The sequence below is a fragment of the Perca fluviatilis genome, chromosome 24 (assembly GCF_010015445.1).
Source record: "Perca fluviatilis chromosome 24, GENO_Pfluv_1.0, whole genome shotgun sequence".
In the NCBI taxonomy this organism is placed as follows: Eukaryota; Metazoa; Chordata; class Actinopteri; order Perciformes; family Percidae; genus Perca; species Perca fluviatilis.
Window position 1 is genome coordinate 15682887 of NC_053135.1, and position 16817 is coordinate 15699703.

Here is a 16817-nt window from a genome sequence, read left to right on the forward strand (position 1 = left end):
GGAATGTTCTGGTTTCCTTCCCTCCTCCCACAGTCCAGACATGTTGAACAGGTGAAACATTGAATCTAAACAGTCTGTAGCTGTGAAGCCTGTCCGGCTTCACTTCTCTTCTCCTAAACAGGCTTATAGCTCATTAGCATACAAGTCAAAACGTCATCACAATATAATTACATTATGTTGTTTATTACTGGGATTTCACCTGTGCCTTCCTCTGATTCGGTCCTTCCGCTTCATTTATTTATTATCCTAGTTGTGCGCAACATATTATCTTGTGCAAAACAAGAATAGACAGGTACAGGTACGGATTTACCTACAGTATGTACCTTTGGAGCCTAATAATTACAGTAAACTAACCAATTATCATCATCTCCAGGAGCCTGGTTGACTGAAACGGTTTTACAGCAGAATGAGGACAAACCCAAAGTTATATTTAGTCCAAAGCATAAAACCTATCTGCTTTATTTTGTCTTGTCAAGTAGTTTTAATCAGCTGTTAATCAGTTAACAGGCTCTGTATATTGACTCTCTATTGATTGATATTCTTCCCAACTTCACCTTTAAAAAAAACAAACACTACTTGTAACTGTGCCAAACATGTTCTTCTTAAGCCTTACTGTAAGTAATCTGCTGTTGGTGACATACTGTACGTTTTGATTTTGTTTTTGAATAAAATGATCTCATTCAATTCAATTTTATTTATAGTATAAAATAAGTTATCTTAAGACACTTTACAGATAGAGCAGGTCTAGACCACATTCTATAATTTACAAAGACCCAACAATTCCAGTAATTCCCCCAAAACTCCCTTAACCTTAACCAAGGCATTGTCCCCAGTTTCTTTCCCAATTGCCAAATAATCCTGTTATTTCCTTCCTCCTGTCCCCAATATCTTCTTCTTCCTCCACTTCTGATCCCACATCTTTAAAACAAAGTCAAATGCATGGCGTGAGTGGGGGCGTGCCGTGAGCGGCCTGGACCATATTGAGCAAAGAGGCAGTTGGTCAAGGCCACACCCCCACCCTCCACCTTGCCTCCCCTCTCTCCTCCTCAATAGCATTTAAAGCTACAGACACAGAAATGGCACGTCCTAAGGAAAGCTCATTGTGGGACTGGCTCTAGTGGCTGTAATTCTGCACCAAGGCTGAATTTCGGGAAAGCGACTTCAGATACAGTATTAGGGGACCACTAAGGTCTATATAAAAGAGACTTCAGATACAGTATTAGGGGACCACTAAGGTCTATATAAAAGAGACTTCAGATACAGTATTAGGGGACCACTAAGGTCTATATAAAAGAGACTTCAGATACAGTATTAGGGGACCACTAAGGTCTATATAAAAGAGACTTCAGATACAGTATTAGGGGACCACTAAGGCCTATATAAAAGAGACTTCAGATACAGTATTAGGGGACCACTAAGGTCTATATAAAAGCATCCAAAGAGCACCATGTCATGGGTCCTTTAAAGCTTTCCATGCTTTTGTAGCTTTTTACACTTACTAAGTGTCAGCTTCTACTGTCACACTTTCTTTTTTTCCCAATGTTTTTGTCGTTTTTTGAAGCTTTTCCGACGCTGTGAAGAAAACTGTAGAAATATATTTAAAGCATTTATTTATGTTTCACTGAATTTTAAACTTTTACATATTTGTTCATTCATTTATTTATTTATTAAGACTCAAAGTCACGGTGACTCATTCATCAAATGTTGACTTTTTATTCCAAACAAAAGTCCTCACGTCGAATAAAAAAAAAAACGGAGCTCTGAGTTCAGAAGAACCAACGTGCCGTCACTGGGCCGTTTGTTTCAAAGACTGCAGAGCGGGAATGATGGCGTCCAGGTGATTCACTCCTGAAAAACACGCACACAAATAAATTATTGGGGTCATCAAAGCTGTTCAAGAATTCAATTCAAAATATTCAAATTCTTTCTACAAAACTGAGTGCAGTCGCCCAGCCTCCCTGTAGAGTATTTCCGGCTGCTGCCGGGGGACGGCTAACAGGAGCTACATTAGGCCAGCAATGACTACTGGGGGCTAACGTTTACGGTCAAGTTTCCCTGCTGCGGAGATTTGCCTCCAACACGGCAAATAAAATACAGTTCTATATTGCAATTTTTGTTCAGGCAGGACAGTTTAGCGGTGTTCAAAACGGTTCTCTATCGCGGAAATAGTGCACTATATAGTGAGTTCGCCATTTTGTAGTGGTGTTCGAATTCTTTGCAGTTAATTTCATCCACTATATTGTCTACTATAAAATACCCACAATGCACAGCTAATTTGAGTGTACATACGATGTACCCAATGTTTCACTCCTGTATGCCGCAATGCAGCGCGGTTGTGTTTTCCCGGTGGAGAAGAAGCAGCAGAAGCAACCGCGAAAACTGAAACTGGGCTTTCGTTTCTAAACGGTGTAAATCAGGGGCGGAGTGGGACCAAAAAAGAAAATAAATCTACCGGGAAATTTCGTAGCGCACCGGAACCTCGCACAGCAACATGATGCACACTAGCCCAAATGCCCAACTGACTGCCAAGTTAACTCATGCAACAGCCGGCCAAATTGGGAAAAGGAAAGCCACTGACGTACCTCACAGGTTCCAGACAAGGCGAGTGGAGGGTCCGAGTTTTAAACTGATTAGTTGTAATGTTGTCAAAACCCAATACTTCTTAGCTTTGGTTGCTCAAGCCAGTAGGCTCCACGCAGCTACGGATTCGACCAAAACAAACCAAACCTAAGTCCTGCCTTCCACTTCCTGTTAATACGTCTTTTTATTTTGGAATTTTGAATAGAGTACCGAAACGCCAGTTTCACAGGATCTAAACAAACTTTCGAAGTGGTAGACATGTGGCATCATTTCGAGCTACCTAGTACATTGGGTTTTAATAACGTGTTTTACCTGCTAGGCAGCAGCTTAGCCACATAAAAAAAAACCCCCTTTTTTTCCTTTTTTTTTTTTTTTTTCCCAAACACACACACACACACACACACACACACACACACACACACACACACACACACACACACACACACACACACACACCCCCTTTTTTTTTTTTTTTAAAAGATAAAAAATAAATAAGAGGCTGCTGCGGGCCAGGACGCCGGATGGTGTTGCTGAGATCTTGCGATATATAACCATTATCAGACCGGCCTTCGCGGCCTCGAAACAGTACCGGGAAAAGTCCCGACTCTCCCGATTGTAAGAAAATAGAGGAGACGCCGAAACTTATCGTCGCAGCGCGCGGGCATATGCGGACGCTACGCGCCTGGTGGGGCCGGATAAATTGGATAACATGAGCGCCAAAATAAAAATAGCTGCGCTACGCCTGCGGTGTGTTCCCGGTGAAGTTTTTTTTGTTTTTTGGTAGGTTTACACGACGCTGGGCGCATCTCCTGACGCGAGTCACGCAACATTGCGTTTTCAGTGAGCGTTTCGAAGTCTCGTTTGGTCGTTCCCTATATAGTTCACTATTTAATAAACACTAGAGAGGGACTAGTGAGTGAGTGAATGAGGGAACGGTTTCAAGCACAGCTATTGAATGATTAAAGGTGGAGCCGCTTATGCAACATACTGTATACTGTCCAATTACGTGTTCACTGCAGCAGCCTGTCAGACTGCCGATCAGATCGCACAGCGGCCATCTCCAGTAACCACAATTTGGATTTGAAAATATGAGCCCAAGCCTACTTCTTATATGTTTAATACGTGTTGCTTTGTGTCTGCAGACCTTAACATGTATAGTTCTTAGGGTCACATTTACCCAGAGTGTGTAAAATGTCCGTGATGAGGGCGTGGAAAGCAGGGAAGAACTCGTGGTGCTGCTTCACTTTGACCAGGATCCTGGAAAGCACAAGACAGAGAGAAGATTGCTTGTCAACGCTGTTGCACAACAACAACACGGGATGTTCCAAGCAACGTGCGCAAACCTGTCAACGTCCGCCTCTCCCAGCAGCTGGTGGAGTGCGGCAGCGCGTTCAGTGGAGGAAACCAGCCTGGATACGTGGTTCACCAGCTCGGCCGGAGGAACCCTGCAGTCTGACACACAACCACAAACGTATCGACTCAACATGTTCGCTCCTGCTGAACCGCTGTCCAAATATCCAAAAGTGACCAAAGTATCGCCATCGCGATGTCAACTTGCGCAATAAACGCATGTCGGCAAAGGCTGCGATACTCGGCAGATTTTTGGAGTTGGCTGAAAGAGAGCATCAGTAGAAAAGTGCACTTTTAAAATGTAAATGTCATTCTCTTTTTTAGTGGTGCCTTCGGTGTTCAATTCAGCGTTCAATTTGTTCGATAACACAATGTTTGAAATTATTTCCTTTTTTTTATTTTATTTTTTTTTTTATTCAACAAACAATGGGTTGTATTTTAGCAAAATACCAAAAGCAGCAGAACAGAGTACGCGGTTAGTAATATCGTTACGGCAATATTCAACAACGGCATCGCATATTTCCCTCATATCGTGCAGCTCTATTCTGCGATATATTGCGGTTTATATATAGATCTAATATATCTGAAAAAGTGAGGCGATCCTATATTGAGGGTCTAGACTTTTAAACGCCAATACACATCCGCAACAGCAGGTGGCGCCAAAATAGCAGTACGCTGAATGTGCCCTTCCTGACAGGAGCTGTCAATTAGGGATGCACAATATATATGGTTTTCGTGTCGTCATCGCGATATCAACTGGCGCAACCATAACCATATCGCGAAAGGCTGAGACATATCGCAGAAGACACCCAGCGATTCTTTATGTTAACTGCAAGAAAATATCAGTAGAAGACTGCACTTTAAAATGTTACTGTCAGTCTTTTTTTTTGTTTTAGTGGTGCCTTTTATATTCAATTAAATGTGTTCAATAAAAAAAAGGTTGGAAATAATTTCCCTTTCATTTGTTTTAAATTCAACAAGCAACTTGTATTTTAGCAGAATACTGAAGGCAGCAGAACTGAGTACAATTTAATGTCTTCGTTAATTTGTCGCAAGTAATATCGTTATCGCCCAGTGGCGGACTGGGACAAAAAGTCAGCCCCGGCACTGTAGCCACACCGGTCCACATCACCACGCCCATTCTGCTAGAAATAGGACCAACGACCTATTTTTCACGCGACACGCAAGCGTGTTGGAAGCGTTTCCAAGCAAAATAGAATACGAAAAGATGTTTATGTGTCATTTTGACACGAATACATTAAATAAATGACATTTTGATGTTTGAAAGCCTCTAGGTTTAGACATAAATGCAGATATAAATGTAATTTTAAAAAAAAACAACTAAATAATTATCGACTTATATTATATTATATATAAATATTGCACCTGTCAATACAGAACGAAATATTCTGTAGCCGTCAATACTGCAGACGTTGTCTTTGCTTTAATCAAATCAGTATATATTTAGGTTTAACCATGTTATTTGTGTATCTCTATGGCAAACGCGCGGGGGGATGAGCCCGTTCGGAGCTACGGGAGCCCAGAGGGGAGCGTCGGCGGATGTTAAGGAGAAAATCGATTTTTCATTTAAACAAATCCACGTTGACTACACATTCGAGTTAATCGATAAAATCGATTTATCGCCCAGCCCTAACCGGTAATGAAACCGTCTCAATTTAATACTGATGCCGTCAGACGGCCGCGCGGACAGACCGCAGTCAGAGCTCCGCCGCAGCCCTGTGCGCGTCAGCAGCGGCTTCTTGCTGCGCAGCCGGTCCCCCAGAGCAGCATGATCACAAGGAGGGTCCGGTACAGCCTGAACCCTGCAAACGGAGATCCCGTTTGAAGGTGACGTGCTTGATTTTGACTGAAAAAAATAAAAAAAATCTTTATTGGAAAAGTATTTTTCCAAAAGATGAGTTATGATAAGCATGATTGTCCAATTATCGGGGTCATCTTATGTTTGGGTAAATTAGATATTACCTTTTTTCCAACTTCAAACTTTGTGCACTGAAAAGGCAATTAATTTAACTATTATAGCATCAAAAAGTTGAATTATCATGTAGAGCTGCAACGATTAGTCGACTAATCGATTAGACAATCGACGGAAAAATATAACTATTTTGAAAATCAATTAAGTCAGTTTTCAGTGTCAAAACCCTCTCAAAATATAGAGTTCCTGCTCTTTTCTGTTTCAGTGACTAATGCTATTAAATAACCCTCATTTCAATATTGACCAAATTAATTGTGATTATGAATTTGTTTTCATAATCGAGCAGCCCTAGATACTATGCTGTATCGATTCTTTCCCCCACCACTACTTATATTCACCTAGCTGCAGGACATCTCGCAGGTTCCTCATGGTGTTGGTCATCTCTCCCAGCCGGGTGTAGACCTCGTTCATTCGCGGGAACACTCCGCTGAGGGAGCGGACGTCAAACAGCTTCTGGAAGTGAGACACCATGGAGCCCAGAGTGTAGCGGGTGGGACTCCGGAGCACCTGAAACACCACCGCCACCAGGAGGTTAGCTCTGTTAGCTATTTTAGTTTAGCAGTTAGTGATGGCTTCTCTCTCTCTCTCTCTCTCTCTATCAGCACATCAAATGTTTAGCTATCCCTCTGCCTTCTAATGCGATACGTGTGCGTGTAATAACTGTATTTTATTTGCCGTGTTGGAGGCACCAGGGAAACTTGACCGTAAACATTAGCCCCCCAGTAGTCATTGCTGACCTAATGTTGCTCCTGTTAGCCATCCCCCCGTAGCAGCCGGGAAGGCAGGGAGGCTGGGCAACGTAATTTTTTTTAGAAAGAATTTGAATATTTTGAGAATTAATTTTGAAAAGTGAAATATTTTGAAAAATAATTGAAATATTTTGGGAAAAAATTGAAATATTTTGGAAAAAATTTGAAATATTTTGGAAAAAATTTGAAATATATTGTGATACGAGACTAGGTATCGTCCAGGGCTGCAACTAACCAGACTGTCCTCATAAACCTATTCATACTTATAGCAACAATGCACTGTAATATGTACGTATTCCACTTATTTATTACCTTATGCCCCACATTAACTGCTGCTGTAAAAGAGCGCTGTCGTCAGCGTAGGGAGGAAGTGGAGGTAAATGTTTGGGTCCTAAAACACAGGCCTTCAACCCAGATCAGAGTTTGCGTCCCCGGGTAAATACAAGAATTTTGTTGGTGTCCCAGGAGTCTTTTAATCCAAACCCCGATCTTTTGTCTAAACCTTCGTCGGCGCTCACTTTCTGTCGGCATAACTCAACTGTGTTGTCAACTATCATGACAAATCCGGAAATGGAAAAAAAATTGAAATCCGCCAACTATGATGCTATCTGTCCGTCAAACATAACCTGGCTGGATAACATTAATTGGACTTTGAGAGTCCAGACTTGGAGAGGTTATATTTAAAAAATAATTGGGCTTTTTGGTGTATTTAAAACCCATCTTGGACAATCATCATTGGCGCAGTGCTGTACCTTCTCCTCACCAGACAAGGTGTTTTCCAGCATGGTGTCCACCAGCAACATCATGTCCTCCACCTTCAATGCTTCTACAGCATTATGGCCACCGTCAGGAGGCTGCCAGGGCATCAGTCTGCCTTTCAGTTTACACAAACCTCTTTGCAGATCCTACACACACACACACACACACACACACACACAGTTGCAGAAGTGGAGAAAACATCCTGCCAAAGCACATTATTCAGGATCGAGTTTCAGCAGTCTGATCAGTGAGAAACTACACCAAGCTCTCTCATATTTCCCATCAACCCCTGTGGTGGGTGTTTACCTTCAGGAGGTGGAGCTGCTGGGCCCAGACCTCCAGTGTGGGGAGCAGAGTCTGAAACTCAGCCAGCTCCAAACCAACAGAGGAGGGTTTCTGTCGGTGCAGGCGTAACGGAGAGTTGGGATTGTTCACAACGGCACTGATCTCATCCAACAGCTGGAACAAATCAGGAAAAAACTGGCATTAAGTTATCTTTAAAGGGTTACTTAAAGTTTCTTCTTCCAACCTGGACCCTATTGTTTCCCTGTTTTGGTGTCTAAGTGACTAATGGGAACAAAAATCTTTGAAACTGGTCCAGTATTAAGCGAGATCGCTGTGACCATCAGCTGCGAACCGGGCTGCAATGAAATCCTACAGGGCAAATGTTCACCATCAGTTTCCGTCCAGTGAAAGTGCTGTTTTTGCCACTGACAGGCTACCATTATTTTTCTAAGTGTCTGACAACATTATGGAAAGGATCCCTACAGAGATAGACCTTTTTGTTATAGAGTAAAATCCTCTTTGTTTTGGCGAATAGTGATTTCGTGGCGGTTTAATGTTAACTTAGACACAAAAACATGCCAAAATAGAGTCCACCTTGAGAAAAAAAAAAAATACAACAACCCGTAGTTACCCTTTGAGAGAGCAGATTTCAGGAAACAAGAACGTATTCAGATGCTTACATAGTGGGCACACAAACCGATATCCTCGCTGCTCTCAGCCGTGTTGTCTTCTTTAGGCAATCTGCAAAGATGGTTGGTAGATAAGTGCTGTGCTTCTGATTAGATCAATAATACCCGGATACGGGTATAGACTTGGTCGGCATTACTTGGAATGCCTACTAAAACTTAATTTCCGTTTATGCCGTGGGGGCATACAAACCATTCTAATTAATGAACATAGACCTTGTTAGCGGTTAATCTTTAATCTTTGTCATATTTGTGGCTGTTTTTGCTTGGTACAATGCCGAAAAGTTGCCGTGTGGCGTTCTGCGCCTCTAATAACTTAAAAAATTCTGATAATATACTGCCGAATAGAGAGAGGTGTTAATATAACTAATGTCGCTGCTACATTCCAAACTGTAACAGTTACAAGGAATTCATTCATTTAATATTCATTTAATTTATTTTGCCTGGAAGACACTAGGATTAGGCAATGGTTATGGTTGAAGACGACGGTCGCAGCGCTGCCTTGAAGGCTTAGTTCGGGGCTTAAACACCATTGAGCCAGCACCAGCAGCTTGAGGAGACCGATCAGCAAAGAGCGCTAACTTGTTGCTCGCTCTAATATAACCAATATAAGCTGCTCTGTTTAGGCTACAAAACGTCCATGCATGCTGAAATTTAACCGTGCGGTTTTGTTGGGATAAAGCTATAAGCAGAAGGAACATCCGCTAGCTGCTAGGCTGCTAATGTGCAATGGTAAACACACCGAATATAGTACACGCACATAGCAGAGCTTGCAAACTGGGGCTTTTTTGTCAACAACGCCAACGTTGTCAACATAACTTGGACTTCCAAAATACTTCCACACTTTCACACACTTCAGTGAAAGAGGAGTGGGCTCAAGTTCTGTCAATGGGTCTCCAGCATCTGCAGTTGCCATGCTATCTTTTGACTGGCTCTAGCTAAGTTACAGGCTGTTGACTGACTCGCAGCACGTCAACACAAGTGTTTTTTTCCGCTCGACAAGCCGACCGGACGTGACATGGGGGCGTGGCAATATTGACGATTCCATTTTTGTATTCGATATTCAAGATTGCGACTTAATTTCGATTTAAAAATCAAAATCGTGACACCCTTATAAGACATACTTGTCTTCATATAGCGTTAATGAACGTGGGATAACAATAGACTGTTATGGGATAACGTTACTCATAATCCAGTCAGATTGAATCATCTCATCATAAAATAAGCTAACGGTTACCATTAGCTGTCTCTTACTTGGAGACTCAATCGGGTAGCTAACGTTAACGAAAAATATCAGGAAACGATACGTCTGGCCATTCCCTTGGGTCGTTTGTCCTGTCACATATAATGTACGGACAATCAGACCCAATACGGCTCAGTTTTTTCAATGTATCTTGCTCTGTCAAGCGGTAAAAGGGCTTTTGACTGGTCCTTACTGGGCAACGCTAGGTTATCCGGTCAGGGGTAATGGATCGTTTTCCCCCACAGGCCACGCCCACAAGCTATGACGAGTCACAGAGTGTATGGGTATTATTGTTCGATGATCTGTGCTTGGGTCCATTTGTAAAGGTGGTCTTCAGTACAGTTTGCATCACTGCTGACTGGTTAAATAAGTTATCGTTTTTACAGTTTTAAATTTGACCATGTGGCCTAAGCCATAAACAAGCCGTTCTTTGTCATTTTGTGCTCTTTTATTTATTTATTTTATTTATTTATTTTTAAGTATCGGTTTAGGCACCGGTGTCGGAAGACACTCAACCGATACCCAACCCTTATCATGCGAGCTTCTACCTCGTGTTATTGGCTTTTTTTGGCCAAACGGACGATTTTTGTGTTTTTGGATTTCCTTGTTTGAGAGTGGGCCTGCCCAGAGGAACACAGACGTTTGCTTTTTAAAAATCATAGACGCAGAAGTTGAAAATACAGAAAATATTTCGGAAAAAGAAAAACAATGGTGAAAAGCATGAGCAGGGATTTATTAGCTTGGACAAACGACGAGGTGGAACCGTTACTGAAAGGTGTGTAAGCCTACCTAGCCGATGAGACTGACTAACGTGGGTCATTGTTTTCAAAGGTCACCGTTTGTGCTCGTCCAGACTACAAAAGCAACCCCGGAGTTTCAAGTAGTGAGGACACGAGGCGTAAACGTAGCAAAAGATATTTGCTTTCAAACCAAAATGCAGGACGTAGATGAAGCCTGATATGACAGCACGCGTACTTGAACACACACCTCGTCTCCAGCTCTCGCTTCAGGCGCTCCACCTCCCTCTTAAGCTCTTCTATTTGAGCTGCGCTTCCCTTCTGCTGTTCCTGGTATGCCTTGGAAGAAATGTGAGAGCATGACCTTCTGCTTTAGAGAGAAGATATTGTGAAAACGAGTAAACATTTGGCAGGTTACCTTGAGGATGGCTTTGAGAGATGGAGTAACATTCTTGATTTTGGTCTGATTAGCCACGTGAGATCCTCCCGGTTCTCCGTTGACAGATCTGGGGATTAACAGAAACTGCTTAGTTTCCTCTCCAGTATGAGTAGACACTTCTCACGTCTGTACCAGCAAAAAGGCGTTGAAAAAAAGCGACCAAGACTTTTTTTTTTAAGTAAAAAAAAGTCGATTAGTTGTCATCTTTTAAATGAATCGGCAACTATTTTTAGAATTGATTAATCGGTTTATATCGAAACCCCTGCGATAAAAACATCGAAAAAGCATTCAACAATCAAAAAAAAAAAAACGTAGGAAAGCGTTGCCAAAAGCGTTGCCAAAAGCGTTGCCAAAAGCGTTGCCAAAAGCGTTGCCAAAAGCGCCAATGACATCGGAGAAACGAATATAGAAAAGCGACAAAAACAGTGGAAAAAAAAAAACTTCAGAAAAAGTGCTAAAATGGCAAAAACAGTGGAAAACCTTTGGAAAAAGCTACCAAAATTGCTTAAAAAAAACAGACAAACACGTTGAAAAAAGCGTCAAAAACCTTGATTGTTTGTCATTTCATAAAAAAAAAAAAATTCCAGCTTCTTAATGAATACTTAGTTTTTTATCCAGATCAAACGACTAATCCATTCATTCAGAAAGTAATTCCACAGATTAATCAAACGATGAGAATAATCGATTAGTTGCGGCCCCAATCCAGGTGCTCATCAACAGGAGGCTGCGGTGCATCTGCCGTGTTCTTACTGCTGCTCTGCTGGGGAGTTCTGCCGGCTCGCCGTGTTGCAGACGTGCTGGAGAGCGCGACCCTGGCGAGCCAATCGCTGCTCTTCTTCTTTGACGGTGAAATACAGTTTCCTCCGAAGCTGAGCGACTTCCTCCCTCTGTTCGGACAGCTTCTGCTCCAGGACCTGACACCGTTCCTACACACGACAGATGCTTCTTAATAAGAGAAGAGCAGATTCTCTCACAATATTCACCATTTGTTAATTTTGGACTTATCCTGAGAAACTTCTTTTTAAGAGCTCTGCAGCATCTTTAAACAAAAACATGGGGAAAAAACGCTGAAAAACTGTTGAAAAAAGCACAGAAAACGCACCAAAAAAAAGGGGGGGAAAAAAGACGGCAAAATCATGAAAAAATATATATATACATTTTAAATATTATATATATATTTTACTGTGTGTGTGCTGACGTGCCTGTGCCTCCTGGTTTTCCCGCTGCAGTTGTTGCGTGTGGCTGTGCTGTTGGACAGCCTTGGCCAGGCAGCGGTCCTCCAGGTCTTGGACTCTGGTCCTCACCACGGCCAGCAGCGCCTCCAGCTCAGCAGCCCGCTCACACTGCTGAGCTGCTCCAAGAGTGTGCTCATGAGCCTCCTCTCTATACAGACAGACAGACAGACAGACAGACAAACAGGGACAGACAGACACACACACACAGATTTATTAGATAGATAGATGTTTGACGACGCTTTAGACAGTATTTTCTAAAGTTTTTTTCCTTAGTTTTTGTTACTTTTTCCGACATTTGTAGCTTTTTCCAATATTTTGTCCCTTTTTTGACTTTTTGCAATGCTGTTGTCGCTTATCCCGTTTTTTTGTGTTTACGTTTGTCACTTTTTTCTTCGTTTCAGTGACCTTTTCAGAAGTTTTAGTCGCTATTTCACGTTTTGTCGCTTCTTTCAAAAGGTTGTGGCACTTTTTTTAGCCGATTTCTGACTTGTGATGTAACATGGCGGTCATTTTCACACGACCGTCTTTGTACACAGCATTTTGGGGCGACGTCAGTTGTACACGTTTACACACATATCATCTTCCATCTAAGAAGTGGCTTCAAACGGATTTTTTTAATTCAATCCTTACTTCCCGTCTCCACTTTCTTAATTAGTGAACCAGACAGTTCATGGTCTACGTACACGTTATGGCGACCTCACACCAAACGTCTTTCCAACCGATTCCAATGTTGCAGACTAATTTCCAATTCTGGGGCACGCTCCCGGTGGTCGTAAAACTCAGTCCGAGTCAGTCTTAAGTCAGTCTTTTTACCGGTGTAAGAAAAAAATCGATACACTTCAGTATCGCAAGATTTTATTTTGCAAAACTGTATCGCAGTAAATGCAATATTGTTTTGTTTTTTTAATTTACATTTTTTATTTAAAATTAATCGCTAATTATTTCCATTACCGACATCACAAGACTAAACTAAACAATATCTGACAAAGCATTTACAATAAGTAGCCTTATAGTATTTCTTTGCACTCAGTGATTGTTCCCGGGAAACTGTGTGCAGAAACATGAGCACAACAGTCAGCTGGTTCCAGCCTCGGGCCGAGAGACTTCCAGCGGACGGCTGCGTCTCTGTGAAATGGTCCTGATGAGCGGAGATGGCAGGAGGACAGGTGGTGGACACACACTGCAGATACATTATTAAGCAGTTAACAGACACTGCAGGCACGTGTGCGCTGTGCAAGACTCCGGTTTCACTTCCATCTCAAATCGTTCCACACATTCCAGGAGCGCGACTCATCTCCCTGCCCCTCGGCCTTCGAGCGAGATCGTGGACCTCTCTTTGTCCGGTTGTTGCATAAGACTACGGAGCAGCCCTGGTGTTTTAAAGCTTATTCGGCTTTTAAAACATCACCGCTGGAAATCTCTCAAAATGACCCCGAGTCGTAAAACTCTGACCGGCTTATTTGTGCTACTTAAAAACTGCTAACATGGTTAAAATGCTGTTCTCCTGGGACAAAGATCTAAATTTATTAAAAAAAGGGTACGATCGTGGACAGTTGTGGGCACGGACATGTTAGAGGCTCCCGGCCTGTCCACTGAGGAACAACACACCCAGACTACATTTAGTCTTTTTTGCATCTCTTTGTGATAGTTTGGTAGTCGTGCATTTATTTATTTATTTTTTGGTAGTTTTACATTTCCATTTGGCCATTTTGTGTCTTGTTGTTGCCGTGTTACATCTGTTTTGAGTTGTTTTTGCGCCTCCTTGTGGTGGTTTTGTGGTTGTTTTATAGCTCTCTTGCATGCTTCTAAGTTGTCATTTTGTGTCTCTCTTTGTGGTCATTTCACATCTGTTTTCAGAAATTTTGCATCTACTTGGTGTCATTTTGCATCTTTCTGTGTCTCTTTCTAGTTGTTTGGCATCTCTATTTAGTCATTTTGCATTTTTTGTAGTAACTTGGGGTCTCCTTCTAGTTGCTGTGCATCTATTTTTAGACGTTTTATGTTTCTGTGTGGTTGGTTCTGTGTCTGTTTTTAGTCATTTTGCAGTTTTTAATGCATCGCTTTTTAGTCATTTTGCGTCTGCTTGCAGTCGTTTTGCATCTATTTTTTGTTGTTTCACACGTCTTTGTGGTCGTTTTGTGTCTTTCCATACTCAGTTTGTAGTCGTTCTGTATACAGTAGGTTTGTGGCTAAGTGTTTTTGTCTGACCTTATGGCCTCTGTACGGTCGGCCCGTTCAGTGATCCGTCTGTGTGTTTGACTGTAAAACTCACTTGAGTTGGTTGTTGGACTTGACGAGCTCCTGGATCAGAGCCTGTCTTCTCTCCGAGTCTGTGAGCATCATCTTTAGAGTCCTCCTGATCTCACCGGCCGACTTCTTGTCCAGCAGAATCAGATCTAAGGACACATGGACAGTCAGAGGCATCCTGTCCTTACACAGAGACAAAAATAAACAACTAAAGGGGCAACTTCCAAACAGCGTACATGTTTCCTTCTTGTCCTTTTGGTCGACACGCTCAAAACAGACTCAGAGTCCACGGATTTCTTACTTTCTCATTCAGACTTCATGGTTTCACGTTTTTCTTCTTTTCCACTGAGAAACTAATGCGCAGATGGCGTAGTAAAACAACTTCACAGTCACTTAGCGGTACCCAGCGGTCAACAAATAAGAACAAAGACTGACAGCTCAACATAACGCCACAAGTTTTGATGTTATGAGTCTAGTTTTACTCTCAATATCAGTATACATTTATGCACAATTCATCGAAATGATCGAAATCACATTTGGCTCCAACACTACTTACATACAATTGTATTTTCTACACAATGTAGCACATGTAGACACATAAAATTGAAATTATATGATTCATTTGATACTGAAAGAGTGCGGAAGGACTGACTCTTACCTGAAAGATTCTTGTTCTCTACAGGATCTGCAAAGTGCACGGGCTTAAAACCGTGACGCTGCAGAAGTTTATTCACGTCATCCCATTCTGCCTGCTGTTCCTGCAAGACGCGCACAGAAACACACACGCAATGAGCAGACAAACGTCACAGAGCAGCACGTGCAGCTGCTGAACAGGTCTAAGCTCTACCTGGAACTGCCTGGAAGTCCACACGTACACATAAGAAGTCTTATTTCTGGATTGTGCAAAAGGTGCTGTCCTGTTGTCCGCGTCCATCTTTCAAAATGAAAAGTCCTCGGCTGAAGCGCAGCGAGCGCTCCTCGCCGGAATCATTACCTGAGTAACCAGAGATCAGGTTTCCGCACACTCAGGCTTCAGCTGCCACTACTGAAAGACGATCTGTCCACACACGCCCCTATAGCCTCTGATGCTAAATAATATTAATAACAATACCAATGTAGTTTACGTTAGAGCTGGGCAATATATCGATATCGTGATATGAGACTAGATATCGTCTTAGATTTTGGATTTCGTAATATCGTGATATGACATAAGTGTCTTTTCCTGGTTTTAAAGGCTGCATTACAGTAAAAGTGATGTACTTTTCTGAACTTACCAGACTGTAAGTAACTGTTCTATTATTTACCTTTACCCACTTTGTCATTATATCCACATTATTGATGATTATTTATCCAAAATCTCATTGTGTAAATATTTTGTGAAAGCACCAATAGTCAACACTACAATATCGTTGCGGTATTGATATTGAGGTATTTGGTCAAAAATATCGTGATGTTTGATTTTCTCCAGTCCTAGTTTAGTTTAGTGTCCCAAATTATTTCCCAAAAACTGAATGTCCCAAATGAAGTTATGGTTAGGGCTATAAAGCACCTGTTAAACAGGTGGTTTAGCAGGTTCATAATTAAGGCAGAATCTTCCATAGGGAATTTGGGACACTAAACAGCACGTAGAATCTTCCATAGGGAATTTGGGACACTCAACTGCACGTATACCTAATAGGGTTATTGTTTTGCTAATGTTGACTTACCTGTTGCATGGTTTCACACACTGCAGGAAATAAAAGAGAGTTCAACACGTTAGTTCAGAGAGCTGCAGTAAGTTTCCGACTGCGCTACGGTTTTTCAGGCTTAATTCATAGCCGAACTCCATTTAAAAATGAGACAAGAGCGGGGCTCTTGGGAACAACACATACCTCCAAATTAGGGGGACAAAACAATTTAGGAATCTTGAGGTTATTTTGGTAAATTCGGCACACAAGTAACCAGCCAAGCGAGCCTTTTATTACCTAAAACGACATTCACTATCACGCTCTATTCTAACGAACAGCAATGACAGCTAGATTTTAGTTTATTTAAAAACAAACACTTTATTAATACAAGTTGACTTCAATATATATAACCAAGTTAACACTTCCAACTATAGCTGTAACAGTTGCGTTAGTTAGTAGTTTAGTTAGCTCAACTGTATCTGGAGTTAGTATAACGTTAGCTAATCCAGTTAGCTTCTGCAGCTAACGTTACCACTTCATATTAGCTGTGTATTTGTTACCGTTAGCGGATTTCGAGACGTCATAAAATAGCTACTATATCGGTACGTTAGATAAGTAACCAACTGTTAGTGCTGCCGCTACCAGCTGCCGAGTGTTTTCCAGCAGATGGTTTAACCATAAATAGCACAAAATGTTAAATAAGGTTTTACCTGTTTGACTATTTACGATACGCGTCTTCCCCCATTCAAACAAGGGCGCTGTGACCTAAACCAATAGAGAGGCGAAGTCCCTCCCCTTCCGGTGGACCGCCATGGGACCTTAGATATGGTGCGTTCTTTTTTTCTTT

General features: G+C 41.9%; 1 protein-coding gene across 3 annotated transcripts; it reads right to left on the bottom strand.

Annotated features, from left to right (window-relative positions):
• Nucleotides 1-1680: 1680 nt before the first annotated feature.
• cep70 (centrosomal protein 70) lies at nt 1681-16817 on the bottom strand. Of its 3 annotated transcripts, none has more exons than XM_039792969.1 (15): nt 16681-16817; nt 16010-16029; nt 14962-15061; nt 14329-14452; nt 12024-12204; nt 11572-11747; nt 10801-10888; nt 10633-10721; nt 8397-8457; nt 7738-7890; nt 7425-7577; nt 6262-6430; nt 3924-4032; nt 3758-3837; nt 1681-1848 (listed from the first exon to the last, which is right to left on the bottom strand). In XM_039792969.1, the coding sequence occupies exons 2-15, from the start codon at nt 16016-16018 to the stop codon at nt 1787-1789; spliced, it is 1554 nt and encodes a 517-aa protein (XP_039648903.1). In that variant the 5' UTR covers nt 16019-16029; nt 16681-16817; the 3' UTR covers nt 1681-1786. The 3 variants fall into 3 exon arrangements, with proteins under 3 accessions (XP_039648903.1, XP_039648902.1, XP_039648904.1); XM_039792968.1 differs by lacking the exon at nt 16681-16817 and adding an exon at nt 16595-16674; XM_039792970.1 differs by lacking the exon at nt 16010-16029 and having other exon boundaries at nt 16681-16784.